Source organism: Exophiala bonariae, assembly GCF_035927105.1.
Source record: "Exophiala bonariae strain CCFEE 5792 chromosome Unknown scaffold_31, whole genome shotgun sequence".
Classification (NCBI taxonomy): Eukaryota; Fungi; Ascomycota; class Eurotiomycetes; order Chaetothyriales; family Herpotrichiellaceae; genus Exophiala; species Exophiala bonariae.
The window spans coordinates 195,264-222,474 of record NW_027042506.1 but is presented as its reverse complement, the minus strand read 5'-3'; the positions used below and the strand labels follow the sequence as shown (position 1 = coordinate 222,474).

Sequence of the window (27,211 nt, the reverse complement as noted above, 5' to 3'; positions counted from 1 at the left end):
AACCTGTGGTCCGCCGCATGACCATGGTTGATCAACAAGACAAAAGCCAGCGAACTGGTGAACCAGATCATCAGCCTCAAGCAACTGCAGGGTCTACTCCGAATAACGACGCAAGAGAGCGACAGAAGATAGTCGACCTCAAAGTCACCCATATTCTGCTTTCTGTCTTCTTCCTCTGGCTTGCGTATGCTACTCTGGACTGATTGTGGATTTGGGCTGACAGACTTCTAGTATTGTGCATGTTATTGGCGTCCTCTTTTTTGCAAAAGGCTTTCTTCTTACCCGGCTGGTGCTGGACAATCGGTCGGAATGTGGTGTACTACCTAATGGCGAACAACCAGAAGCTTCCACTGGATGCTGGCATCCGAAAACATTTGACCGAGCAGTGGTCCTAGTCATTGACGCTCTCCGATACGATTTCACTATTCCTTCTCATCGCTCGTCAATCGAGCCCCAGCCGAAATATTATTTGAACAACTTGCCCATCTTGCATAAAACGGCGGTTTCTTCTCCTGCGAATGCGTTCCTCCTACCATTCATCGCTGATCCTCCCACGACTACTCTGCAGAGACTGAAAGGATTGACGACAGGTACTTTGCCTACATTCATAGACATTGGCTCCAACTTCGCAGGTACAGCGATTGAGGAGGATAACATTATCTCTCATCTGAAGGATGCTGGAAAGACGGTGGTCCATCTTGGGGATGACACATGGCATGCATTGTTTCCTGGGTATTTCGATCCCAATATGACGCGCCCGTACGACTCCTTTAATGTTTGGGATCTTCACACCGTGGACAATGGTGTTATAGAGCACATCATCCCGCTCCTAGCAAGTCCGCCAGGTGAATGGGATGTGATTTTTGGCCATTTCCTTGGTGTTGATCATGCCGGACATCGTTATGGACCAGATCATCAAGCCATGGCAGAGAAGCTCAATCAGATGAACGGTGTCTTGCAGCAGATCATCAGTAAGATAGATGATGACACACTCCTCGTTGTCTTAGGCGACCACGGAATGGACCCGAAGGGTGACCATGGTGGAGAGTCTGACGACGAAGTAGAAGCGGCCTTGTGGATGTATTCTAAGAAACCCCGATTCGGCAGGATAGATGCATCAGCTCTATTACCGCCAGCTACTGCCAAAGAACGACCTGTGGGTCAGATTGATCTTGTTTCAACCATGTCTCTACTTCTCGGTCTGCCTATTCCCTTTAACAACCTTGGCAAACCAATTGTTGAGGCGTTCGCTGGTCCTGGAAAACCTGACTGGAAAACTCTCACCAATGTTCACCAACTGGCGCAAAGTCAAATTGCAAGATACCAGGACCATTATTCAAGGTCACGGGATCTTGGACTTGAGAATGTTGTCCACAAGCATCAATCACAACTCCTCGAAATCGCAAACCGTGCAGCATCTGCAGGGCAATGGAAAGATGCGTACGAGGCCTACTCCGAGTGGCAGCACGAAACGATCTCCATGTACAGAAAGCTTTGGGCGAACTTCAACCTTACAGACATGCTTCTCGGCGTCGTCATCTCATCCCTGGCTCTAGTCTCTTTGTTTCTATTCTCTCGGTTCTCAAGAGGTGACAGTTCAAGCCTTACGGCTGGCCTCCTCAGAGTGTCAACTCTTGGTTCGGTTTTGGGAGCAGCATCCGGAGTCTCACTACCATTCCTACTACCCTCACACTTTTCTACTTATGGCGGTATTTTTTTCGGCGCCAGCATCAGCGGCATTGCAAGTGCGGCAATTTGGGCGTACCGCAACCAGCTGATTGGAGGCGTTCTAAAACCTTCTATTTGGGGAGGCATGGCTGCAATTTTTTGTCTAGCCCAATGCGCAGGGTTTGCCTCTAATTCATACACGATTCACGAAGACACGATTCTCCTTTTCTTTCTGACATCCTTTGGCATCATTTCACTGATGTCCTCCTTGCGCCAGGCTTCTAAGAGCGACCGCGTCTTAGGGACTTATCAATCGGTGGTTTTCATTTTCCTCACCAGACTCGCTTCTTTCTCGCGGCTATGTCGCGAAGAACAGATGCCAGGCTGTCGATCAACCTTTTACGCTTCCTCAAATTCTTCCACTTCTGCTCCATGGCATTTGTTGATACCTTTCACAGTTGCCCTTGTCCTGCCCGAGATAATAAAATCATTCTACAACACAACGGCATCGTATGCAGCCTCAGCAGGCTTTTGGATCGGATTCACCTTCCGGATGGGACTGGTCCTTGTTGCCGCATATTGGACTATCGATGCCGCCGATAATGGTGACTGGCTTCAAGAAAACTTCTCTTCCTCCTCATTAAAGACTGCCGGCATTGTGCTCGCACGTTCTGCCCTGGCAGTCGCCATACCAATAGGCATTGGCACTTTTGTCTGGGCAAAACCATGCATTGACATAGAGATCGCAGAGTCTGTGCAATCTTTGGCCGTTGGCTCAACGAAGACGAATCCAGCTCGTCCTCAAGTGACTATCTATGGATACGCCAATGTCTACGGGACGCGATATTTCCTCCTTGTACCAGTGCTGGTACTGACCATCACTCTCCTTCTACCACCAATGGGTCAATTCAGCATGGCAATCCTGACATGGCAGATCCTGTGCCTGCTCGAAATCCTGGACACCAACAACCTGACAATCACCTCACGGTATAAGTCGTCTATCGGACCCATCGTGCTCGCCATGCTGGGCAGCTACCACTTCTTCAAAACTGGACACCAAGCAACCCTCGCATCTATCCAGTGGAACAGCGCGTTCGTCCCACTCCGCACAATCCGATACCCTTGGTCGCCGGTGCTCGTCATGCTCAATACATTTGGAGCACAGATCCTCTGCGCGGCCGCGGTACCTCTAACGGTGCTGTGGAAGCGACCGGTGGGTAGATCCACAGGCCTGAGCCGAGGCATCTGGAATGACGTGCTAACTGCATGTCTGACACACCTGCTGTACTATGCGGCCATCGCGTTGGCTACGACCCTGTGGGCCGGTCACCTCCGGCGGCATCTCATGCTGTACCGCGTGTTTATGCCGCGCTACTTGATGGCGAACGGCGTTTTGGTGATAGTGGACTTCGTGCTGCTAACAGTGGCGCTTGCTGGTGTACGGGTCACCGGTTTGAGCGTAGGAGAAGTCTTTGGGTACTAGCTCAGCCAAGTGGCCCGTTTATCCTTACCCGGCTCATTAGGAGTCGTTGGTGGTGGTGTGCTCTGTAACAACAATACAAAAGCTTTGCTTGTGTAGTATCCGTCCACCAGGTTATTCCAATTTTTGAGAGCATATCTCAACAGAGTTCTTCAAATCGTAGAACCGTATTTCGTGTAGTTTCGTGATTGCGGGCGTCCACCCACCTCGTAAGAGGTCACTTGAAACATAAAGTTGCCCCCAAGATTAGACGACACCACAGTGTTTCTCAACTCCCTACCCGCCTCGATGGAAGTTGGATCTGATCAGCAAGCCAGCGATCTTCGATTTCATCGGCCATGATATCAAACTTGGCGGAGCTGAGGGCGCCGACACCATCAGCATCCGGGCTCGCCAGCCAAGACCACATGATCTTGAGAACCACGTCTCTCGAATCAGGGCTCGCCATCATCATGAGCTCGACGAACTCGTAGACCTCCTCGACGTCGAAGACGGCTTTGGTAAACTCGTCGCGCCCCTCCGAGTCCGCAGCATAGTGGGCCAGCATGATCAGGAGCAGCAGACACGGCAGCTTGGCGCCGAAACACTGCAGGATGAAGTTGCTCGACTCGTTGCTCGACTCGGTGCATTCGATCAGCACGCGCAGATACGTGCTGCTCGTGCTCTCGCTGTGGCGGAACGCGTACATGGCGCTGTTGATGGCGAAGAGCATCGAAAGGTAGAATTTGTATTCTTCGGGCGTGGGCTTGCCAAGCGGGAGTTCAATGTACTCGAACAAAGCGGGTTTGTGGAACGCGCGTGTGCGGCGGTCGAGGTAGTCGAGACCCGGAAGGTCCTGGTCGCCGAGAAACTCTCGTCCGGTACGCATCGCGTTGGAGGGTGCTCGGGCTCTTTGACGCTCTCGCAGCGTGTGGTTCCACTCCTGCAGCTGTCGGAGCCTCTCCATGATGGTCACCAGTCTTCTCAAGAGATATTCGCGAGAGTCGTATAGTCCTTGCAGACCGATTTCGATCAGGGCATTCACAATCATCAGGTTTTGCGGATAGACCATGTTTTTAATGGCAGTGATTCCACCCTTCATGAGTAGGAAATCCTTGAGCGCCTTGGTGTGCAGGTCTGCCTGGTGGGTGTTTCCCATTCGCTTTTCGATTGTCGCTGCCATGGAAATGATGAGCATGAAATTATCCATCTTCACTACATCTGCACCAGGTTTCAGCCCGTTCATTTCAGCCCTCATCAGCTGATAGATTTTACTCCGGCGCGACAAGATCGAGAGCTGTCTTGCCGAATTTGTCGGTTGGAAGCTCGTGAGTGTAGTCTCCATGCCCATGAGGCACCAGAGAAGATTGATCTCGAACCGTTCCACTCCTACCATACTGCCCTCATGGAGCGATTTCGCAATGGGACCCGCTGTCGTCGTCCCGTACGTGTCTTGTGGCATCTTTGTCAGGTCTAGGTGGTAATGAATTGTTAGGAGGCTACGAGCAGATAGTACGAAGTGTGCTGTGGGATGACTTTACATAAATGCAATAAATTCTGGTCTGGCACCGATAGCTCAGTCGCTGGACGAACAAAAGGATCTAAGCTGCTTTTGTTGATAGGCCTCAATACGCTGACCGAGGGCAGCTGCGGTCTGGCCCGTGGCGAATCTTTTTGGTCGGATTCGCCATTTTTCTTGGAGACGAATTTTACTGACGGCTTCGCCTTCTTCCTACCTGGCACATTAAGCCTGAATTTGATATTCAGAGGTTTGGGGGTCGGTTCTATGTTTTTATATGTCAACAACGACTGGGCTTTCTGATCGACAAGCTTTCTCAGGGATCGAGTGAAGTGGGCACTTGGACACCAGACGACGGACGATCGCACAAGGAAAAAAGCAACGAGTTGTGGTATAGGTCTGGAACTCACCAGGCGAGGATGTCGTCGAGGACCGCGGTGAGGTCTCACTCGGTGGAGAATTTTCCTTCCCATCATATTTCAGAGCGCTATTGGCTAGGGCCTCGTGTTGATGACGAGATAGAGCATGTGAGGCCAAAGCCGCGTGAGATCTAGCCTGTGTCCGGGCGCGTTCTCGCTCCTTGACATCCTCAGAAACCGAACCAGTCGAGTTCACAAAGAGGAACTTGTTCGCCTTCATATTGAGGGGTTGCTATAACATTTGTAAAGTCTTACTAAGTATGTTGAAAGGAGGAGCGAGGACTCCGTAGAGGTCCACGAAACTTTCATTTAAGCAATAACGATGGGGTTCGTGGTCAACTTAAATTTTGGCCCCTCGGCCCCTCTTCTTACCTCTAGGCTCTTGGTGGACTCTGGCATCCTCGGCGTTTACTGGACGGTTTCCCTGCCAGCGTGTGATCGGATGTACTCGTAAGGCGGTCTAGCTACGGGATTAGCTAGCCGGGAGAGGTCGCGGCTCATCAATCCTGGGAAGGGGCGAGTGGGTCCTAGCTGAATCATGCCTGACTCAAGATCGCCAGTATTGAGTCTCGAGATGCTCGGACATACTGTGTAAGTAGGGGGTGATTTGGGTATATGATTCGGGACTAACACAGTGCTGCCATTCCAAGATATATCACATACTCTCCCAATTCTGGGTTAAAGGGCAGACTTCCAAACTTACCTCGAGATCTGTAGATGGCACGGCGATCGACCGACGCTCGGTGCTTACTACTTTTTCCCACCGTTTAGCGATATTCGCCACCGATAAAGTGCTGGGCTGTGTGGTTGGATCTTTTTCCACAGTGAATCATGGTCTGACATTTTGACGTCCTGGCATCATAAGCTCTACTGCTCAGAATTGACGGATACTCCGCCATTGGCTCATCACGCCAAAATCTGTGTCTACCTTCTGACTAGGAGCCGACACGGTGTCAACTAAGTACAGCCGAGGTGTGTGTATATATTTATCACCACATGATTCGTGTTTACGGTTCAACACGCATGGCACGATCGGCACTGTAGGTGGCATGGGCGTAGTATGGCAATCAGTCGTCTGTGCCCAGCCTTACTGGAGAGGGAGCCGTTGAACGTAGAAATGTTTGTATTTCCGATAAGCAGGTACTAGAATTTATTTGAAAATAGGGGAAGCAGATTGCTTTTGGCCGAGGCCTTCCTCAGCGAAGCTGAATTTACCAACTCTTTCGTCGCTGCTCTTGGGCTTTTAATCGTAAGATCACCCAGCGTAGATAATGTCTTAACATTGAAAGGTATTCCGTTTCTACAGCAGGCAGTGGACCATAATTTTTCGGACGTAAGTGGTTGGCTGAGGGTTTAGTTCGTAGGTGAACAGTTTAACTAGAAATGCCAAATCGTGCCCCACAAGCCCTAGCACCACTAGCGCTTCCGGCGGTCGTTGATGTCAAAGGTGATGACTCCATCATAGATATCTTCGACGCGGTTGTCATCCCGACGCAGCGTGATGGCTCGCAGCTTGCGCTCGGAATGTTGCAGCAAAAAGTAATGGACAAGATTACCCAACGCAAAGCGGCAACGGAGAAAAGGCAATAGTCGTTTGAATATCCGTTTGGGCAGGATCGTCAAATCCCCAATTGTTTCATCGTTGTCAAAGCCATGCTAAAATTCAAGGATCTGAGTCCGCGTTGGGCAAGACTCAATCCTGTCCACAATGCAATCACATGGACATGTATCATGACGGTTTAGAAGGTGAGCCTTCCTCTTTTGAGTCGCGTTTCCGCTCCAATTGGAGCGATGTCGAAGTATTTGTTACTTGGCCCTGAAACTTTTGGCGGATTCGGTATCTAATCATGACCTTTCCTGTGATAGGCCATGCATGATACTGGTTGCCTCGGTCTTGCAGCTCAGCATGGCAAACTTCGAGCAGCATGAACTCGTTGTCGGTGCACTGTCCAAGATAAACCCCGTCCTCCAAGTGTACAGAAATCAGTACTCCAATCAAGAACACCATACCGTACATCTGAGGACGTCGAAAACTTTATTGCCACGAGAAATCAAGTGGGAAATCATGAGCCACTCATAACGGAAGATGACGGGTTCAATGCTGTCCATGGAAAAGGACTCAAATCCGTTGTCAAGTGCTACAGTTTCATTCTGTCAGGCGGTGGCTTCGAACATTGATGGCGGATTGGATCCTGATGCGAATGAAAGCATCGTCAAAGAATTCGACACAGATATTTTGGTCGAGAAAAGGGACGGCGTTCCCCAGTTCGCGCACTATTCTGTTCTCACGTAAGTACGCTAGGCCTACAAAGAAGAAGCACCCTCACCAAACAGAATTGCAATTTGGAGTTGGCCAATATTTGTTCCACGCCTCCGCTTTCCTTTGTGGCGTCCAGATAAAATCGAAGGGAAGCACATAAGCGACGGACAAGTCTGGAACTCAAGACCTCATTCTCTGTGCAGCCATATTCCGGGGAAAGCACATCGAAACGGCGCGAGATTACCAAGACTTTAATGCAAGTATTGGTATGCTGCTTTGGGACTTCTTGTTGAGGCATGAAGGTAAGCCTTTGCTCATGTCATGGCTTGCTTTTGTTTCGGACAAATTGTCGGATTGTTTTGCATACCTCGAAGAACATGGTTGCGGCGATGCATGGCAAGCTGGTTGCGAAGGATCGCCTTCAATCACTTGCTTGCGTTTGCGGACCTTCTCATTATGCCCGAGAGCTCTTGCAGGGCCGATATATCAGCGATTTGGTACAGAATTCGCGAGGACCCAATGTAAGAGCCACTTTGAAAACAAAACTACGTTGGATTCGGCGAGGTCTAGACTCAATGTACGATTCTATCCAGTCCATCTTAACCCATTCCTGAAACCCAAGCCTGGGGCAACTAAACGAGTTTCTGGGGGAGCACCCCCATTTTCGAGCCCTCAGGCTGCACAATACCAACTGAAGCAACTCCCTTTTCATTACTAATGCACATTCCATTTCTGGTTCGTTCGTTGTTTCCGGATTTAGGGATCTCTATAGAAGCTCGAAAAGGAGAGACTGACTCAAAATTATCAGAATCACGGAGAACCAAAGTTTCGTACCCACTCGGGTTAATGCAACGAAGCACCAATGATCCTCCCTTCCATAAGGGAGGCTGCAGCTTAGCAGCTCAACAGCATGGAGGTCACAACATGCTTGGTGAAACTCGGAGTGCGAGTACCCATGATCATCGTTGGAAAATGTCATATCTTATTGGGGCGGTAGGCCAAATACTACTTTTGCAGATGAAGGCTCAGGTTGAAGGGGTTTATATCAGCAATGCTCTCCTTTTCTGCCTCTTGACTTTGATTGATTCGTCCACCTTATCCCTACCACATATAATTCTTCGTCTATCTTGCGGTGTACCCACCGTCAATGACAATATCTGTGCCGGTGGTGTACGAGCTGGCATCAGAGGCAAGGTAGACGTAGGCACCCTTCAGCTCGGTGGCCTTGGCGTCACGGCCAAGAGGGATCATGCTATGCCAGAGCTCTTGGATGTCCTTGGCCACGAAGTCAGACAGGCCGGTGTCGATATATCCGGGTGAGATGGAGTTAACACGTGCGAAGTCGCGCCATTCGTTGGCCAGCGATCGTGACAGGTGGATGCAGCCGGCTTTGGCGACGTTGTAGGATGTCTGTTTTGTAGGGGGGCATAGGTTAGTAAACTGTGCTCATTTCTAGATATTTGGAAATGCGGCCTGGGCAATGCAATGGGGTTCAAACTGTGTAGACTGATCCAACATACCTGTTCTTGAGGGAAGTTGGCGATGTGGCCGGACATGGAGGCAGTGATGATGAAGCTGCCAGTCTTTCTTTCTCTGAAATGCAGACCAACGGCTCTCGCACAGTGGTAGACACCGGTCAAATCGGTCTGGATGACCTCATTCCACTTCTCCACGGGAGCATCGAGAATACCGCTGTCGGCGGTCCGGCCGGCATTGGCGATAAAGACATCGACCTTGCCAAAGTCCTTGATCACATCGGCGACCAACTTCTCCACTTCAGCGTAGTCGCCGACGTTGGCCTTGTATGCCTTAGCTTTGACACCATACTTCTCGGACAGCTCTTTGGCGTTCTTCTCGCCGCCCTGTGGCCGCGAAGAGTATGTGATGGCGACGTCCGCACCAAATTCTGCGCAGCCACGGGCTGCTTCTGTGCCGATACCGGTTGGGCCGGATGCTCCAGTGACGATGACGACCTTGCCCTTGAGGGAGAAGAGGTCTTTGAGCGAGTCGCCTTTGGGAGCTGGGATAGGCATTTTGGTTGTGTTGGTGAGGTTGGTTCAAGTCTGAGTACTAAGTATAAATGGTGAGTTCAACAAAACGTTCTCCAGGAACTATAACTTTTTGGATAGAATCGGTATTAAAATGAGTAGAGAAAAGAAAAATCCAACAGATCAGCAGCGTAGAGTTTTTATTATTCCAGGACCCTGCGGGATTGCAACACCACTATTGATTGACGTGTTTTATGCAGCGTTCGTGCTCCTTACACATCATGGTGGGGTGAGAGCTGTCTCCATTCGGGCCCGCGATGACGTACAAAAGATAGGATGGAGGGGAGCACCCAGGGAAGTACAAGCATGGTGTGCCCATGGTCCTCGATTCATTAGTGCACCGTCCAATGCACCCAGGTACCCAGTTCCTCAGACCCTCACGACAGCATACCATAGGCAACCTTGAACGCCTCGAGAAGCACAAACCAAAAGTCTAGGCTTTACTCTATTCAGAATCGGGAAAACACGAATCCTCAAACCAGTTCCACTCGTGACAGGCCGTTTTCTTGACTCAGCCATTGAGGTCCCTCCCGTGGTGACTAATCCTTCGAAGCGTACCTAATGAGTGCTAATGGGTGCTAATGGGTCCATGTTGGAGGTCCATCGAGGTCGTGGACCTGTCGGGGCCTAAGTCAAGAGATCTGCGGATTACTAAAGAAGTCACGAGCAAGTCATCAGCGATGGAACAGTCGCCCAACCGGGTCAAGCGAGGCACGCGCGAGGACCTTATTCCGTAAAGCGTGTTTTCGGTACCCTTGTCTTCAAGATGACCCCTCGCATCAGTTGAGTGAAATGCTAATGAGAGCGGGGAAAATTCACGGCCCTGCGAGGTGCTAACTAGCTAGCATTGCGGCATCCTTTCTTGGGAATTGACTTCTAGTGGACATCGAGGAGTAGATTTCCAAGGCCCAAGCAAGAGTGTCAATGTTCTCGTTCGATGCTCGGCGAACATGTGCTGAAGACACCTTCTGCAGGGAAGTCAGAAAAATCGCACTGGGCGGAGTGGCCTAAATTCCATTGAGCGCTTTCTAGGTACTCAAGTACACCCGATTCAGTTTACTCGATAAGATTAGTGCCTCATATAACGAGGCTGGCTTTTTGGCTACATGTGTCATATATGAATTAGTATCTCACACTTCTGAAGATGTCATCCACCATATGTTCTGCCAACTTCCAAGTCCTGCGTTGCAACCGATTTCTCCGTCCTCTCGGTAGCGATTCTACGAAGTCTTCGAAAAGGATTCGCAGCTCGATCTTGAGATTCCATGCTCGACATTGGATTCCTTCCTGGTATGGGTTTGACCAGGTTCTGTGTATTCACGACTGAATGCTTTGAAGCCCGAGGGTGCAGGATAGAACTTGCCGATGGTCGTATGCTGGGATTCACTGTTTCGTCATGAGCTGAGTCGTGCTGGTTGACATTCGTCCGCCTCTTCCTCAAGATGTTCCACTTCCAGCTAAAGCGCTGGGTGATATCGACTTGGTTCCTCTCACTGCCTACATCCGTCAACTGCTGGCCCTGCCCATTTTGACGCCTCTTGATGTGATATTTGTTCAGCCTTCGCTCAACCCACCATGCCTTCAAATCGCCGACAACGAAGGCGAATAGGATCAGTGGGACGCTAACGCCTAAGCCTATTCCTAGAATATACTTCAAAACCCATCTGAGATGAAGTTCTCCCCCATCAGCGTTCTGGGGCCGTGGAAATTCGATGATATTGATCGTGAATAAACTCGCCAAGAAACTTAGAGGCAGGAAGACAATGGTTACGACAGTGAAGACCATGATGGTTTGCCCCTGTCTAGTTGCTTCTTGAGCTTGATATCGCTGAAATCGTGCTTCGACGGCGTTGGCATGTTTCTGTTTCAGATCGAGTACCTGAGTTAAATCGTCATTCACACTTTTGGCTTGTCGATTCATGCGGGTAACGTCAAGGATATCAGCTTCCACATTTCTTTGCTGCTCACCTAGCTTACCATACAGATCGAGACGCTGATTGTAGGGGATCATCTTTGAAGTCCGAAACTCATCTTCCATACTCTTCAAGACCTGTTTTTGCTGACGAAGAACATTTGCAATAATTTCAAGCTCGTCTTGGATGTCCTTGCACTCAACTAGCAAAGCGGCTTCTTCATCTATGTTAAGCAGTTTGTTGACAAATTCTTCTGCATCGAGATCGGATTCGCCCCTGCGATTTTGACCTGGAGTTGCCCCAACATCATCTTCGGCGATGTATAGCTCTTGCTCTGAGGCGTATGCCTCCTGGGCATCGATGAGTTGCTGTTCATAGATCGCGCTGTTTTTCCCGTGTGCTCTCAACCAGTGTGCTGCCACTACTGAGTCGCTCTTGAATCGCCGAAACAACGCTGTTTCCTTGCGCGTCAAGAGCCCAATACTCAATTCGAACATCTCGGCAAATAATAATTCATCATTTCCCCATTGATGGCGATCAAAGATGCCACAGCATCTTTCTGTGATGAGTGTTGCAAGCTCATAAACATTCCGAACAGGGGGCCGTGTGGTCGAGTTGATGTCTTCGACAACTCCGTCAAATAGATTGAGCGGGTCACGCCGCGGTTGGCCCCATCTTTCTGGGAAGCAAGTTATCAGGAGATCACCAATGGTGAAAAGCCAAAGCTGGTCGACCATGTAGACCTTCAGTTCTTGATGGTTATTGTCACAGTATCGATACACAACTTGATCTACATCCTGAGGTTCGGTGTCGGTGCTGTGATGCTTGAACTGATCCAAAGTACGTCGCGGATGGAGATCAGTAGAACGTGACACTGGGTAACCATGAATGAGGAGAACATCCTTAGGAATATGCCATATTTCATTGTCGTCGAGTGAAATGGTGTTTCCAGGTGGTGCTTTAATGGATTCCGTTAGTGATCTCCTGTTTTCATCCGTCTCCCAGTGCAAGTATGGCAAGAACAAAACCACCATATCCTCTTCTTGTGTCGCTTGGGCCTGAGCCTGGGGCTGCAAATGGGACTGGGAGTTGGAAGGAGGCTGTTGAGTAGGAGGCTCCCGTGTCGGCGGTCGATACGAACTCTGGAGCGCTGCATTGAGTTCTCCACGATTCGAATGAGACGATCTTCGAGATGCAGCGGAGGCAACATCCATAGGCCTTCTTGAACCTAAACCAACTCGTTTGCATGATGGCCGCATGAATCGTGAATGGACTTTAGCACCTCGATGCTGCTGGCGTCCGAGGAGCCTTAAGATCGATCTTAAAGCTGAGAGGTCTTTTGATTTTCCTTCTAAGAAATGTTTGGTCAAGAGAGCCTCGAGCCAGGAAATGTTGTTCGCTGGTAGATGGATCCAGCGGAAATCGGGCTTTTTGGTTTCGATATTCTCGAAGACAGTCGGAATCGCAAACTTTTCTGAATCCTTCACCTTGGCATATAGGATCTGCCAAACAGTATGCTTGTCCACTTTACTTCTCAGCCCTGTGGGTTGTTTCTCGTCAATAAAGAAGCTGACCACTGCCGCTCTAAACCGTTCACAGGCTTTTCGTGCTGTGCGATCGTTTGGTCCCTCCAGTACGTGAGGACGAAGTTCATCCACAATATTCCAATGCCCATTTTGAGCCGCTCGAATGAGAGGTGTACTGTCGAAGCTGTCTTTTGTGTTCTTGTAAACATGTGGCACTTTCAATATCCTCTGAACTGCAGCCAGCTTCCCATTCTCAGCTGCCCAATGCAAAGCCGTCATGCCAGAGGACGTTCGAGCATTGACATTGGCACTTTGACTGTGCGTCAACAAAGCATCAATGGCCGCCTCAGAACCAGCTTCCGCGGCCATGAGCAGTGGTGTCCAAGCGCCGTCACTTCTTGCTTCTATGTTTGCGCCAGAATTGAGGAGAAGTTTGATCATCGCTGGTTGGTCGTTCTTGGCAGCGAGATGGAGTGCGGTGTGACCCTGATCATTGGTATCGGTGATATTTGCAAGTTTCGTGCCTTTGCTGGGCAGTAATACACCTGCCAGCTGAGTTGAACCCTTTGCTGCTGCCCAGAGAAGTGGAGTTCGACTATCGTTGTCGCGCTGTTGAAGATTTTTCACTTGAGCCAAGATTATCGACAACATATCTGAATTCCATTTCACGGTCGGAGGAACTTCGGACGCCATTCGATGAAGAATGTTCTTACCATTGTTGTCTATCGCGTCTGGATCTGCGCCTCGCTCCAACAGCGTAGTAACGATGTCAGCCTGACCCCGAAGGGCCGCCGCCATGAAGGGAGTCCTCCCATCAGCGTCCCTGAAGTCGATATCGCTGTTATAATCAAGGAGGAGATTGATGATGGTGTTTCGCGTCTTGTTCTTCTGACTTCTAATCGAGCGATGAATGGGCCCATTGCCAGCAGTAACATCGGTCTTTGCGCCTGCCTCAAGGAGAAGCTTGACGGCCACGTCATTTCCATGGCCGATTGCCCTTCCGAGAAGCTCACGCAGGTCATTTACATCGGTACTCTGAACAACATGAGGATCTTCGAGAAGAGTTTTCAGATCTGCGGTCTCTTCAGGTTTGATTGCCTTTGAAAGCGCGACTCGTACTTGGCGAGGATCGAGTCTAACACCTTCCTGGCGCGACATGTGGTACTAGGACGTCAAGACTTGCATAACGCGACGCTATAGAAATTTCGCGCCATTCCCTATCTCGAGGAAATGTAGACAAGTAGGAAGCAAGGTAGCAGAATCTTGTTGCGTTTCTGTTCTGGTCCATTTACCTAATGTAGGTAAGCAAGAACAAATCGAGTTCGCGAATAAACTGGTAATCTATACCAAATCGGTAAACCTCTTCCAACGGCTATAGAAGCTTGTAATGCTCTATCTTACTCCTATGTAATGATGTGTAAGATAGCAGGTAGTATAATAACGAAATCCCTTTCATAATGATAGTAATTGAAGATATAAATAAGATTAAAAGTCTTTCAGTTTAGGTGAGGATTGTGGCTACTCGAGTGCAGCCTTGTGTTTTTACTGTAACTTTCAGAGTTCGACTTAGGTAGATTTCGGGTAAACTTCCCGCCGCTTTTGAGGTGGTCCTTCTCACTCCGCCAAGATCGCTCCCCTGGTAAGTTCGTATATCGCACCCTCCTTGAGCGACCCTTCCTCAGTTGTCTCGCGAGCCCAACTTACGGTCTCCGGCACCACGAAGCCATCACCGGGAATCAGTAACAGTCTATTTTCAGAAATAGACAGGGATAAATCCAACCCTTCGAAAACGATATGCGACTTTGACTGCACTACCTTGACCATGGCGCCTCAAAGGTCTGGAGGCGCTATCCTTGTGGTTTTCCCCAAACTGCCACAGGGAGAGAAGATGTTGTCCTGCACATCTCCATCTCTTCTCTTGCGTTCTAGTAATTTCAACCAAATTTGACGCTATCGCCGTGCCTGTTCAATTACTCACAGGTTCTCTCTATACAACATGCCAGAGCCTCCACCACGACGTATCGGTCTGCTTTGTGTCGTCTGTGTAACCGTAAAATCCTTTGCTCGGAATCCAGCTTTATCCTTGGCTCTCGGATCGCCGCCAGCATCAAGGACGTGTTTGAGCTTGGTCCCCAAGAATCAGCGAGCATGATTGACTAAGTGGCCTTCGGGATGGATGGAGGGAAACAGCTTTTAAGGGGGCGATTTCCTGGACGACCATGAAAAGTCTTTCATCTCTATCTGTACCGTAAATTGGCTTCAACGGATTTGACAACCATCCTCAATGTTACCATGGATAACTCAAAGTCAACGGCAACATTAACTGGAGACGCCGATATACCTCCGGACCATAAAGCATTTGTTGGGTAGCTCAAGACCTTTGAGCTCCCGTCCGTCGTGGGGATGGATGAGGAGGCTGTCATCCTCGGAAAGGCATTGATTGATTCCTGGAGAAAGGATGACATCTTGCAAATCACGATGACACCAGAAGAGGGAGATTTGCTTCGACAGAGTTACGAAATCTCCAAAGCTTTCTTCGAACTTCCCCATGCCGAGAAGTCAAAGTATGTGGATGATCAGAGTTATGCTGGCTACATTGCATCTGGGGAGGAGATTACTGATGGTATTGCCGATTACTCAGAAATCTTCACGGTTTTCAAGGATCTCCCTGCGACCGACACGAGAGTGCGAGATAAGTGGCCTTGCCACGGGCCGTGTCCTTGGCCCAGCCCTGAGTATGAGCACGTGATGAAGCAACTTATGGGTCTTCTGGGACAATCGGGCAGGAAATTACTCAAACTGGTCGGCCTAGGCTTAGGACTCAAAGACCCTGATGCTTTGGTTCACCTAACCAAGGATGGTTGGCACCACATGCATGTTCTCCGGTTCCCCCAGGTTGATCGAACGAACGGTAATGACAAGGCTGGGCGTGGAATCGGCTCACACACGGACTACGGACTCCTTGTCATCGCAAGTCAGACTGACGTAGGCGGTCTCTTTGTACGACCGCCGGTTCATGGAGAAGACAATATCGAGAATTGGGAGAAGAGCGCTGCCGGGTTGCACGAAGACGATGATAAATGGATATTCGTCCCACCAGTCGAGAACACCTTGACTGTCTTCCCTGGTAGCAGATCCCTATATCCCGAAATTCGGTCCCGTCGAGTTAATTTGTGGCATAGGTGACATGATGCAGTTCTTTACTTCTGGATCACTACTTCTGGATTCCTTACCTCCACCCCACACAAGGTGGGGCTCAACACCAGGGAGCGATTCGCCTTTGCTTACTTTCACGAGCCCTATTTCTCGGCCAACATCACCCTATTCCGGAACTGCAAGAAAGCATTCATTACGGCACGCACATCACGAATATGGGCTTGAGGAGCTATCCCGGGCGGATTACCACACAGAGGATCGAGAAGGAGCATCGTATGCAAATACTAGCAGGCTTGAGAAGTATGGCTGGAACCTTAACGTCTATTCGTAGATAGCCCATGTCAGCTAGTACATGGACATTGAGGCAGGAAGAGAGTTGGGAATTGGGAAGAGTTTCTTCAAGTTCAATACGAGGTATAGACGTCAAAAGCGGCGGCGCGCCCAGTCTTCACTATACCCAAAATGGCAGTATGGCCTACAGGGGTCGGCGGCGCCCAAGGCACCAACGTCGTGAAGTTTGGAACCAAGTCCTGGGCTTCAAGGGGTCCATCCACCAATGAATTCACTCTCCGTCCAGCCTGGGAATGATACTTCGTACACCTTCAAACTACCTGCAGGAGCTGAATGGGAAATCTCGTCCACTTGATTCTGGCCACGTCAATGCAAACCAGGGAGCCAGCTGCTGTACTCTGGGGTGCGCAAGAGAACACGAGGCTTGCGGCATCTTTCATGCATGATCTGTGAAGTTTCATGATATCATACGATCAACAAATACTAAGGTGCTGTAGGACTGTAGCAGCGGCTAACCTATCGAGCCGAGTACTGGCGTTGACCGGTCTGCGCTTCCCTGGCCCATCATACTGCTTTCAGGTAGATGCGTATCGTTACAAGCCTAGTATTACAATGGTGGGTTTAAGGCGATTTAGGAGAAACAGGTGGACTATGATTCATCTCTTGTAGTCTCGTCACCTATCTATCGTCTGAAAATGCCATCTAACCTGAAGACAGGAATGCATCATGTTTAGACCCAGCTGCGGCGTTTCCTTTCATCGTTTCGAATCGAAGCACTGGCAGTTAGTCAGTGAACGCGAAGCTTTCTTACTTGACTGTCGATAGCTTGAGTGCCGCATCGTGTCCGAGCTACTGAAACCACACATGAGCATGAATGCCTGCCCTGCGCTGCGTGGAGGAGACGGTGATAGTCAGAATATAGCTCTTCAGGCATATAAGACTAAGTTCTGGCGATATCTGGGTAGTCGCCCGCTGACAGGCGCAAATGCATGGGATGGGCCTGAATCACTGGGGGAAAAGAGAGTGCGGATCGAGTTTCATATGACGCTCTCCTCTTATTGTCGGATTGCAGCCGATAGTCGCTGGTGCGTCCTCGAGTTTCTCCCGGATGCAAATCGGAGTCATGAGGCGTGAGAGCATGCTCGTGAATGAGGTCGCAACGAGGCTGCCCGTCTGTCTCTCCTTTTGTGAGCATTTTTGTCGGGGATCCATCTTCAGATGAGCCTGAGGCGCATTGCTCAGGGCTGATCCATTTGTCAAGCAGTGCAACCGGGCTTTCTGCTGTGCTGCTGCTGCTGCTGCGGCCGACCTTGATCTCCCGCCTGGTCGCAACGAAATGTTGACCAGGAATTGATGTTCTTTCTTCAGGTGTCAATAATGCATCAAACACGCATATAAGCCGGTATGAACCCTCAATCGCGTTATTGGTATCCTCATTTCGCGGCGTCATCAGCCGCTCTCTCCTTGCCCTGCACGCTCTCTTCGCCGAGGACTTTAGCACTGCCCATAAACAAAGCCCCAACATAGCCGCCGAGGAATCGCATGTCCTGCGCCTGCACAGCTGTCATGCGCACGAGGTTCTCCGTGTCAGCGAGATGTGCATTGAGCTGGGCAAGCTGCGCGTGGAGATGAGCATACTGGCGTGTCTTGTTCGTCGACGTGGCGTTGAAGGAGGTCACGGATGACGGGCGTGAGAGCGGTTGTTTGGTGTTCGTACTGCTGCTAGCCATCTCAAGGAGTGAGGTCGCTTCCACTGGCCTTTGATGGGGGCCCTGTAGCAGGTGTCGTGTCTCCAGTTGTAGACGTGTGAAGGTCGTAAGGCGACGCGATTAGCACTGGATACTACTCACGTCACGTGGTGGTGCTGACTCATCACACGCGGAGATTCTGCGCATTCGCAGCCGAGCTGGGACAGTATATCTATCTATCTGTACTGAAATACGGCGAGACGAAAGTATGAGGGACTCAGTTGACTTCGAATACTTATTCCAGCAAGATGGAGGAGGCTGTGGTCGTCAACATTGCTTGCATTGATTAATTATCCGTGTCTGCTACTCTCTCCATTGCTGAGTCTTTCTCACCTGCCCCCACCTTTCATATACCATGTTTGCACTGGTATATTTACCGTTCGAGCCCTATCGTATTCGTGCCTGAATGCAAAGTGTACGCCCATGTATGCAATACAAGAATTCATTCTCCAATGAATATTGAATTGAGTGATTTCGTGTTTGAACCCCGCCATGTCCTCCAAGGCAGACTCCGTCGTGATACACAATCTGGATCTGCGCTACAAGTGAGACAGTCATCCACCACCGCGCAAGGTATGTACTCGAAGTGAAAAAAACGAACAGCTGCTCTGTTCCATGCGTTTGTGTGCCGTCCTCCCAAAAACTCATCTCGTTGCTTTTCACCGTGTTGCGAGCCATTCCATGACTACCAGGTCGTAAGATTCCGCAGAAGCTAATCATTAAAGTATATGTGAACAAGGTACAATCGAAGATATATGCGATACTGTGTGGCAACCGAAGACTCCGTGATTATCAACCGTAAGCGCTCCTGAGTGCCGCGTGTACTGGTAGGGCGCGGAGCACCAAGGCCTTCGACAGGGTCCTAATGCGTTGCCAGCATGTGGCGGGGTGCGAAACTGCTGGTGCTGCTATGTGCAGATGGTTCCGACTCGATGTGTGCGCTTCCACTACTGTCAGCGCTACCCGCGCTAGCACTTGCACTTCCAGTCAGACTTTTTACAGGAGCTTTGGGTGGTGGGAGTGGTTTGCTCACCCCGGCCTGTTCTACCTGATGTGGATGTATCATGTTGCCCTGACCTGGAGGGTATCGTGGAACTGGAGCTGGCATGCCACCGGGTGGTGAGGGCCTACCATTGCGTGGAGGCCCTTGCTGAGCATATGGATCATTCGGAGGAGATGGCCGACCAGGCATCCTACCGGCAGGCCCGAATGGATTTCCAGGCGAACGACTGGTTCGACGACTGGGAGGGCCTGGATAAGGTCCACCATTGATACCCATCTCTTGTAGGCGACTTGCTGTCAATGAATTTGCTCGAGACTCATCTGCCATCTCTTTTCGGTCCACGTTTCCATATCGATTCGATGAGAAGCCCATCATAGGGTTGTCCAAGATATTGGCCCCCAAAATCGGCATATCCGATAATATTTGCGTACTTGTTCGGTGTTGCCTATTCATGCCTGGGCGAGGATAGCCGCCTTGTTGTCGCATGGCTGGTCCATTTGAAAAGGCGTCCTTACGCAGTTGATTTTGACTGTTCGTCCTTTTGGTCCGTCGGGAAGTAACACTCATCATGTCAAAATTGTCAGGATCAATCGATGGTGGAGGTGGTCCGCGCGCAGTCATAGGATCAAAGTAATCGTCATCGTCATCGTCGTCGTCAAAATCCTGGTGGCGGTTGTTTGACGGCCTTCTGACATTGCCACGAGATCTCATCGCCATCTCTTGCTGCTTCAGTTGCAGTTCCCTTTCTCGCAGCATCAATTCCCTTTCCCGCATAGATGGGCCCTGAGGACCCCCATTGTCACCGAAACTGGCTGGATCGGCACCATCGCCTAGTTCATCATAGAGGACCACATGACTGAACTCATCAAGATTTGTGTCATCGTATGATGGGCGCCTCTGCATCTGACTCGGTCCTCGAGGGGGGTAGCTGTTGGGAGGTCCGCGGAATCCATTCACCGGAGGAGGCCCTCGTCTTCCAGGAGGGCCCATTGGGGGGCCCATGGGGGGACCCATGTTGGGCCCACGCATAGGTCGAGGTGGTCCAGGTGGTCCACTGATCGACCCATTTTGTTGACGAGGTGGACCGCCGTTGGACAAAGACATATTTCGGGGAGGTGGCTGCACAACGGATGGTGATGGAGGAATAGCAGATTGAGCTGCAGCTTGTGGTCGATCCTTGTTGACCATATTGACATGGCGTAACATAGTATACAAGGTTTCGATTCGAGGCACTGGAATATTAACTGATTTGGCTAACTGTACGGGTGTTCCGAGATATGTTTCCACCTCCATGGGACGTCGAGAAGTAAAATCTTGGTACATTGTGCTGGGATCCTGTGTTGCGGTAATCATCGACGAGATGATATTCTCTGTGAAGTCGGAGGGGAATTTGCATTCCTGTGCACGTGCCAGATCAAGCAGCTCTTCAATCACCTTTGAGATCATATCGTGTACGCCAGGGAGTCGTATCAGATCGGAGAGGATGGGGGTTTCAAATAGGACACTGATGGGGTGAAAAGCAATGGGCCTAGTCTCGAGGTTAGTTTGGAAAAGCTCTGGTATCCATAAGAAAAGAGCACCTACCCAATCATTCTATCGTACTGTTGCTGCTTGATGTTGTCAGATACTTTGCAGTCTACCTGTGCCGTGGTCAAAGTCATGGCCAAGGCTTCGGACATGTCTCTTTGAATCGACTCAGGAATGGCAGAATTTTTGCTGGCAGGTCCCACCCATATTTCTGTAGACCCGGTATGTTCAAATTCGCTGGATCCGAGCTGTGTCAGATCTGCGCCAGAGACAAGTGAAAGGACGACATTCGTGGGGAACCTTTCCTCCAGTTGTTTTTCGACGCCGAGTGTGTTTGTCGTGTTCACGAGGATGCAGGTATGTTGAGGTGTGACGACGGACTGAATTATGTCTGCGAGGTTGTAAACATCGGGCAGCGCTTTCACGCATAGTAAAACGTAATCAAAGGCCGCTTGCTGGTTCGCTGCTTCTTCGGGGCTCTGAACGACTGTGGAAGTGTTAGCTGCGCTCAGATTAGACATGGAAATATTTTGCTTACCATAACGCGGCTTGAAGCGTTCATTGCCGAACAGCTGTGACCTGGGAGACTGTTAGGATGGCTTTCACACGGATACACGCCACTGCGACACCTACTTGAAAGATACACCATATTGTGCGACTGCCTGGTAGTTGGCTTTCCAGACCAGTGTCACGTCGCAGGCGTTTGTGGCCTGTAGTCTCCAAGATAGAAATGCCGAAACTGCATTACCGCCCACTATACAACAACGTCTTAGCTCGCGATTCATGTCGTAGTGTGCCAGGGTGAAGCAAAGGAAGGGAGAGAGGCCGGGTGACGAGTGTTCATAGAGATGAGGTTGGCGGGCATGCTCACCAGAAAGAATCCGCAGACGCGGCGGAGAAGGAGCCATGTTATGGAAGAGGGCCAATCCGCGTCGAGCCGGTCAAGGTAAGGCGTGCTCTCACCTCAGCAGGCACGACCTGCTAGGGTATGGATAAAGACCACTGGTCGGTACAGCTGGAAGTGTCCAAAAAAGCCGAGGGTTCAACAGAATTATCTTTTTTTCGACCTTCTCGGATCCAAGTAGACCCAAGTAAAAGGAATGAGGTGAGCAATCCCCAATTAGAAAGAATGATAAAATGTAGCAATTATCTCGGCGACATAGACTGAGTGAACGAGGGACAAGAGATGGGTTGAGAGAGAAGAAGGTTGAACGTTGGTGTTGTTGGTGGTGGGCGGAGAGGTCCTCGACACGCAAACAAGCAAAGGCGAGGGAGAAGGAGGAGGTCGGCTTTCGGGATGCAGGCTATTACAGGGGTAAAGCCATGGAAAGCAGTGCGATGGCTGAGGCGTGAAGACTACCAGATAAACGAGCGTCGGCGTGGATACGGAGTAGCGAGGGTGAAAGAGGAGGACAAGTAGGACAAGAGAGGTGAAAAGAAACAATGGTGAGGTGAGGATGTGGTGGTGGCTGCGGTGATGAAAGGGAGACGCAGACTCGGAGTGGAAGAAGACGATGCTGAGAGCGAGTCTGGGTTCGGGTGCGGGTACCGTATGTGGGTGGTGCACAGTACGTGTGCTTTGGTTAGGCGGGCGCGAGGAGCGAGGATCAGGACCACCAGAGAACCACCACTGGACTGCTAAAGTTGTGATGCGCAACACAACCTGAAGGCGAAACAGGCGAGACAACGAGACAAGGACGGGAACTCTCAATGGTACCGCCGTTAGTAGGGCAGAGGCAGTGGGGAGCAGGGAGCCCGGACTGAATTGGGTGAAGGTCAACGCCCGAAGGCCACATGCCCATGCCCCTACAAAATCTAATAGTCGCTAACGAGTACGGAGTGAGTCCCTAGGTGCATCAGTTATGCTTATCGCTGTCGCGTCCTGGCTTCCGAGCCCGAGGCAGTGCCCAGCACGCACCACTCGGGGGTGGGAACTAGGCACAACTACGGATACCTACTAGGCCAACTACCGTCGATGGGCCGTTATGCCCTTCCAGAAGTGCCACCAAGCTGGGCCCGAAACTGCTAGCTCGGAAATCATCAAGTTTACCTACGATCAAAGGTGTTTGGTGGGCTTTCAGGCTACTAATTAGACAAGGTCAAATCCAGGGAGTCAGGGACTATCACCAAGTTCGCATACGAGTAGTCCGTTGACTTGATACCCTTGAAATGCACTTTAGGGGACATCATTTGGCGTGGTTACAGAGTGCAGGATACATGAATCTGTAAACACTTCCGTAAAATCTGGAGATCACTGCAGTTCGAACTTCGAACAGAGTATCCGTATCCACATCTGGTCGGCACCTGCATGGGAAAAAACCCTACTCTGTTTCCAATACCCATATCCTTGCTCAGCTCAACCAAGGGCATGCACACCAATCACAACTTCTATCCCCATAAGATGGTGGGAATTGGTATCTCCGGCAAAAGTGAATCTGCAGTGTATGGGGGATTTGCAGATAAAACAGTTCTGCATAAAATACTGTTCATCGTGATCAGGGGCTGCATCCTCGAAAATCTCCAAGCTTGAATCAGAAACCTGTTGGATGCAGTGGCTTGTTCGGCTTTTGGATTGGGATAATTTTTGAAACCTGTCGCTTCAATGGCTATCAACCCGTAGTCATTTCCTGAATCAGATGTTCGACAACCACAAGAGAAAGCAGCGTTCTAACTTCCAAGTAGTAAGACTCGAAACGAGAAGAGCAATTGCGCCAGAGCCTCTCAAATTTGTGTATTAGCTTCTGATAGGCCTGAGCCTCTGGCACAAAAACGGTCGGACATGGCTTTCAACTTGTTAGCTTTCAGGCCATTGCGGTAGCTCGAATCTGTGCTTGCTCACGGAGTCCGCGAGCGACGACTGCCTACTTCACCCCGTTATGCTTCTGTACTCGGTATGATTTCACTGCGCATCAGCCGTCAAGCTCAGATTGATGAGTACCATCTGCTCCACCCTCTCGCTTGGCAGCCATTTTAACGCGGCTCGTGAAAGTTGATCTATTCGTAGCCCAGTAACGGAGGGCATCGTCGGAATCAACGTGGTCCGCATGCGCGCCTAATCAAAGCCGTTGTGGGCATTTTGATGGCATCCCTCAGCTGAGCTGCGCTGCCAGCACAGAGTCCTGTCTGTTGGCATGTCTGCGCTCTGTCAAATACGAAGGTTTAGGGGTCAGGCTGCCCTTATTGGATATGCCATCGCTCGGACTCGAATAAACAAAGACTTCAGCAACTTGCAGTTATTCACCACGTACTTAGCTTACGTACTGAAGCGGGTGCATGAACTGGACCCTGTCTACTTCGTAATACCCCTCGCTTATCATGGGCAAGCCAGAGTGACACCGACAGTCGGGAAACGTGGATGCCCTAGTACGCTCGGGAACAATGACAACACGGCTCTTGAGTCTTTGAATGCGCAAAATCTTCTCCAAAAGAATCAACGCATCGCAAAACCCCTTTCAGTCGTTGGCACACAGAATGGTGATGGCGATCAATGGACCTCTCTGGCAACGACGAATCAGTGACGCAGTACTCGTACTGATGAAAGCCTTGTACAAAGCGCAATAGGTGCATGCGAGGCAGGGCATGGAGTTGCAGTTCAGGCACAAGTAACGAGAGACGAGATGAGCTAGCGAAGCACGGTTGCCCCTAACCCCTGCCAGGAACAAAAATGAACTAACAGTCTGAGACTTGCATAACTCTATTTTTGACTCAACATTTGCCATTCAGGGAGCTCTACTCTGTTTCAGCAGCCGCGACTTGGTTGATAAGTCTTGAGAAAGAGAAAAAGCCCAATACATTCTACACAAGGCCTTGAACAGCTTGAAAATAGTCCCAACACGTTCGATTTCGAACGGAGCAGAACAGACAACAAGATATTGTTCTGATTGTTTGGTGTTGTTTCACCCGGAAGGCTTTGGCCCCGGCCTAATCGATGATGATAATGATGCATGGAGGTGGAGATTCCGAGATTAAATAGACGACCGGTCCACACTTTATTACTGTATCCGCCACTGCAGTGACTCTGCTCGGACAGGCCTTACTCCCGTTAAGCAATTGCGCCAGCGGCGGCCACTAGAGATCCAGACTGTCCGAGTCATCACAGAGCTTTGGACTCGGTTTCCCAGCGGAACTGGCCTTGGATTTTCTCGCAGGCAAACTATATCTCGCATGCCAGAGCGCTCTAACGAATATAGAAAAACCCGACGTCAATCTCTCCGGCAGGGGTCCAGGACGTCAAAGACATTGTCTTTCATCATAGGAAATCAGGTCTGTACGGACAGTATTTACACCTGGGATGATCCCATGCAAGAATGCTGGAGCTTGTAGATGCCGAGCACTCTATTCTGGATCTCCTATCTTATAAGCGAGTACTTCTCATTCATCCGGAACATCCGCTATTAGAAACCACATCAAAGCGATTCAAGACGACCAGCTTCCATGGACCAAAGAGGAATGGTCAAGAGCGAAAATAGCCATGGCAATCTACATTACAGGGCATGGCCCTTGGACCTCTGTCGCTTGAAAACGCATTTCGTTGCCCGCTGCTCCATTGCGCTAACCACAAGCTGCAGATCATCGAGTCCCTTCAGCCACTTGTGGATCAGGCTAAGAAATTACATTTCCAACTTTTTTTGGGAACAAAAACATTGCGAAATGAATTGTTAAACAAACGATCATACACGACGAGCACGAGCAATCAATACCGTGAGTCTGTGCTATCGCTCGGGGGCCTATTTTCGTTGACCCTTTGCTGAGTAGAGGTGTTTGACGCCCTCGATGACTTATCAAACTGCGTCCATCTTACTTACCGAGTACACTGCAATTTGGTGCCCCCTATCAATTCCTCGGTAGACTGGAAAATATCTCCGGGACACAATATGTGGGCCGAAGCTGATAAAAATACTCACAAACAGAACCGTCCGGGGACTGTGTCGCGAGTCGCGACGGAGGACGCACCCAGTCTGCCAGCCAGCAACTGCCGGTATCAATTTAGGGAAGGCATTCTCGCTTTGAAAACGTGCGAGGTGGATGATCTCATCAAACGGATAAGTACTCCGTCTAGGGGGGTCCTGGAGCCAGGGGCCATTATTACGAAATTCAATCAGCAAAGCAATCCCATCCCTATGGACCCTATGCTTGGGGATTGTCTATATCCGTATGCACTCAATTTCCATCACAATTACTCCCTATAGCCCGCCGCAGATGAGATGCCCATCCATAGGCGAACTTCTGAATGTCATCAGTACCTATGGGGGAAGGGGCCATGAGACCTCGAGAAATACCTCAAGACATTTTCATCCGAAAACCAAAGGAATCAACATCTGTTTCCTCCTATTCTCGAGACGGTATTTCATCTCGATCCTCTAATCCACTGGCAATAGAACAGTCGGCCTTCTGACACCTCAACAGAAATGATCGTCATCAAAAGTGTTTTCGTTTAGGCTCTTGGCGAACTTATTTAAGTGGCTGTGTTGTGTGTGGCTTTAAGCTGTACTAACACAGTGTCCAGATCAAAGGGCTCTGATTTATGAATTGTGACACGTAAGACTTGACAGACGCGCTCTCCTCGGATCTTGGTCACGTGCCGCTTCCGGCATGATTTTATCTATGTGCACCAGCGGCTCGGATCGAACGTGGATTCCCAAGCCTTCAAGGAAATCCCCTCTTCGAATGTTTTGTGCAGATCGTCGAAGTGCATAACTTTTTTTGGTTTGCTTATGGATGGTAACTACAGTGGCAGTGAAAGTCAACATGTCTGTGCTTTCAGAAAATGAGCAATCCTAACAGGACGTGTACATCGAGGCACAGTTTTGACTCTCACTCGTCTCACAGGTTCACAACCGCAGTGCTGAGGCAGGTCTTTTGTCATTTCACGAATCACAATGCGACCTAAGTAGACGTGGTAACCGGGGCATCCGACGGTTATGCAGGTGAATGTGTAATGGTGAGTAAGCCGTCTTCAGCGCAACCAGCCACTCCGATGGGTTCAAGTTGGGGACTATTATCCAACATGAATGTGCATTTCGTGGACTGCTGAGCACAGCGAGCAGTAGAGCCCCGATCAAAGGATGCCATACACTATGCAAAGCAGCTGCGGTTTTGTCTCCTACAATTATAAATTTCGAGGACATGATACAATGCGTGGTTGAGGCTCTGCTGTCAGTCCTTGATAAAGGACGGCCAATGTCCTTGTACAAAAGACGGAGTAGGAATTTACCTAGGTACCTATGAAGTGACCTTGCGGACGATGCTTCTTGCAGTGCTTGGTCATCTTTTGAACAAGTGTAAGCAGTGGCAGGCAGTACTCCGTACTCCGTACGAGATCGTCCTAGGAAAGTCTGTTGTACAGTGGCTGGGGGTGATCTGGCTGAATAGGGAAAACGGCGGCCAGCATAACGCGTGGGAAAAGACAATGAGAGGTTGCTCGGACCCGGCACGCGGCGGTCCAAGCATGACCTAAGCCCGGATGTGCAGCACTTGGCCTCTCAGAGAGTCATAGGGGGGACTATCAGGCCCCCTTTGCGGTTCGACTGGCCTTCTACGACTAACTTCTAAGCAGGCGTGCAACCCCTCGCAAAGCACCCTCGCAAAGCCGGCCTTCGGCGTGTCGATTGAGGAAAAGGCCACCACTGCTCTTTGATCCCCCCTGCATCTAATCCGTTTCAGTCCTCATGGGA

At 50.1% G+C, this 27,211-nt stretch overlaps 8 protein-coding genes across 8 annotated transcripts; 3 read left to right on the top strand and 5 right to left on the bottom strand.

Moving 5' to 3' along the window:
* Nucleotides 1-23: 23 nt before the first annotated feature.
* LTR84_008418 (uncharacterized protein) lies at nt 24-3,151 on the top strand (the record flags this gene model as incomplete). Its single annotated transcript, XM_064851964.1, has 2 exons — nt 24-184; nt 232-3,151. 2 exons carry the CDS (start codon nt 24-26, stop codon nt 3,149-3,151), a joined length of 3,081 nt encoding a protein of 1,026 aa, XP_064701869.1.
* A 265-nt stretch (nt 3,152-3,416) lies between these two features.
* On the bottom strand, nt 3,417-5,285 carry LTR84_008417 (uncharacterized protein; the record flags this gene model as incomplete). The annotated part of the gene is made up of 3 exons (XM_064851963.1): nt 3,417-4,600; nt 4,669-4,911; nt 5,057-5,285. 3 exons carry the CDS (start codon nt 5,283-5,285, stop codon nt 3,417-3,419), a joined length of 1,656 nt encoding a protein of 551 aa, XP_064701868.1.
* A 1,163-nt stretch (nt 5,286-6,448) lies between these two features.
* Nucleotides 6,449-6,655, top strand: LTR84_008416 (uncharacterized protein; the record flags this gene model as incomplete). Its single annotated transcript, XM_064851962.1, has 1 exon — nt 6,449-6,655. One exon carries the CDS (start codon nt 6,449-6,451, stop codon nt 6,653-6,655), a length of 207 nt encoding a protein of 68 aa, XP_064701867.1.
* A 1,792-nt stretch (nt 6,656-8,447) lies between these two features.
* Nucleotides 8,448-9,358, bottom strand: LTR84_008415 (uncharacterized protein; the record flags this gene model as incomplete). The annotated part of the gene is made up of 2 exons (XM_064851961.1): nt 8,448-8,735; nt 8,846-9,358. 2 exons carry the CDS (start codon nt 9,356-9,358, stop codon nt 8,448-8,450), a joined length of 801 nt encoding a protein of 266 aa, XP_064701866.1.
* Nucleotides 9,359-10,520: 1,162 nt separating this feature from the next.
* Nucleotides 10,521-13,970, bottom strand: LTR84_008414 (uncharacterized protein; the record flags this gene model as incomplete). Its single annotated transcript, XM_064851960.1, has 1 exon — nt 10,521-13,970. The coding sequence occupies one exon, from the start codon at nt 13,968-13,970 to the stop codon at nt 10,521-10,523; it is 3,450 nt and encodes a 1,149-aa protein (XP_064701865.1).
* Nucleotides 13,971-15,215: 1,245 nt separating this feature from the next.
* Nucleotides 15,216-15,998, top strand: LTR84_008413 (uncharacterized protein; the record flags this gene model as incomplete). The annotated part of the gene is made up of 1 exon (XM_064851959.1): nt 15,216-15,998. One exon carries the CDS (start codon nt 15,216-15,218, stop codon nt 15,996-15,998), a length of 783 nt encoding a protein of 260 aa, XP_064701864.1.
* A 1,694-nt stretch (nt 15,999-17,692) lies between these two features.
* Nucleotides 17,693-17,989, bottom strand: LTR84_008412 (uncharacterized protein; the record flags this gene model as incomplete). Its single annotated transcript, XM_064851958.1, has 1 exon — nt 17,693-17,989. One exon carries the CDS (start codon nt 17,987-17,989, stop codon nt 17,693-17,695), a length of 297 nt encoding a protein of 98 aa, XP_064701863.1.
* An 880-nt stretch (nt 17,990-18,869) lies between these two features.
* LTR84_008411 (uncharacterized protein) lies at nt 18,870-21,445 on the bottom strand (the record flags this gene model as incomplete). The annotated part of the gene is made up of 4 exons (XM_064851957.1): nt 18,870-20,538; nt 20,595-21,024; nt 21,076-21,116; nt 21,171-21,445. 4 exons carry the CDS (start codon nt 21,443-21,445, stop codon nt 18,870-18,872), a joined length of 2,415 nt encoding a protein of 804 aa, XP_064701862.1.
* Between the last annotated feature and the right edge of the window lie 5,766 nt (nt 21,446-27,211).